The 783-nt window shown below is 48.3% G+C and overlaps 1 gene segment (V, D, J or C); it reads right to left on the reverse strand.

The window, feature by feature from the left end:
• Nucleotides 1–13: 13 nt before the first annotated feature.
• On the reverse strand, nucleotides 14–777 carry LOC104916554. The segment is given in 2 exon segments: nucleotides 14–572; nucleotides 699–777. Coding segments are annotated over 2 exon segments (355 nt in total).
• Nucleotides 778–783: the final 6 nt, after the last annotated feature.

Raw genomic sequence — 783 nt, forward strand, 5'->3', positions numbered from 1 at the left:
CTAGCTGTGCAGTATGCGAAAGAGCCTTGAATTCACCTTCTGCTTTGTACTTGACCACACACTCTCCTTAGTGCCATCTTTGGGTCTGCAGGGAACTAGTGACCAAGAACCTGGCTGTGCTTCTGTAGCACTAATTCTGAGAAGTGTCTAGTGCCTTTTGCTAGCCACCAGTACCCTCTCCAATCAGTCTCACATTTTACAGAGACTTTGTCTCTCCTTCAGGCAGGGTGAGGAATTTGTGTAAGTGCTTAGTGCTCTTGCTGCATCGTGTGATCATTCGCAGCACAGAAGTAAGTGGCAGCATCCTTGAATGTCACATTCTTGATAGTCATAATGGAGAGATTGTTCTTGTCTCTGCTTAGCTCAAACTTGGCTTCACTGTAACCTTCCTCATAGTAATTCTGATGCCACTTGGAAGTGCTAACTATTAACTTCAGACTACTTCTTGAAGGCTGCTGGTTGGTACCAGAACATATAGGCAAGCGTGGCATAACAGGTGAGGTCCACACTCTCCCCGGCTCTCTTGAGAGCATATTCTGGCCACTGTGTGATGGAGCATCCCAATTCAGAGCCTGAAGGAGCGAGAAAGAGAAAATGAAAAGAAGTGAAGACAGTGGCCTCAAAAGCTCCTGCACCTTGCACCTGCCCCACACGGCCAGTAGGAAAGCCACAGCGCAGATGGATCTGCAGTCTCTCACCATGTAGAAGAGCAAGCAAAATGGTCAGCATGATGCGGAGCAGCTGTCCCAGAAGAGAATGAGAGAGGAGAGAGAGGCTGGAGAG

The sequence above is a fragment of the Meleagris gallopavo genome, unplaced genomic scaffold (assembly GCF_000146605.3).
Source record: "Meleagris gallopavo isolate NT-WF06-2002-E0010 breed Aviagen turkey brand Nicholas breeding stock unplaced genomic scaffold, Turkey_5.1 ChrUn_random_7180001921647, whole genome shotgun sequence".
In the NCBI taxonomy this organism is placed as follows: Eukaryota; Metazoa; Chordata; class Aves; order Galliformes; family Phasianidae; genus Meleagris; species Meleagris gallopavo.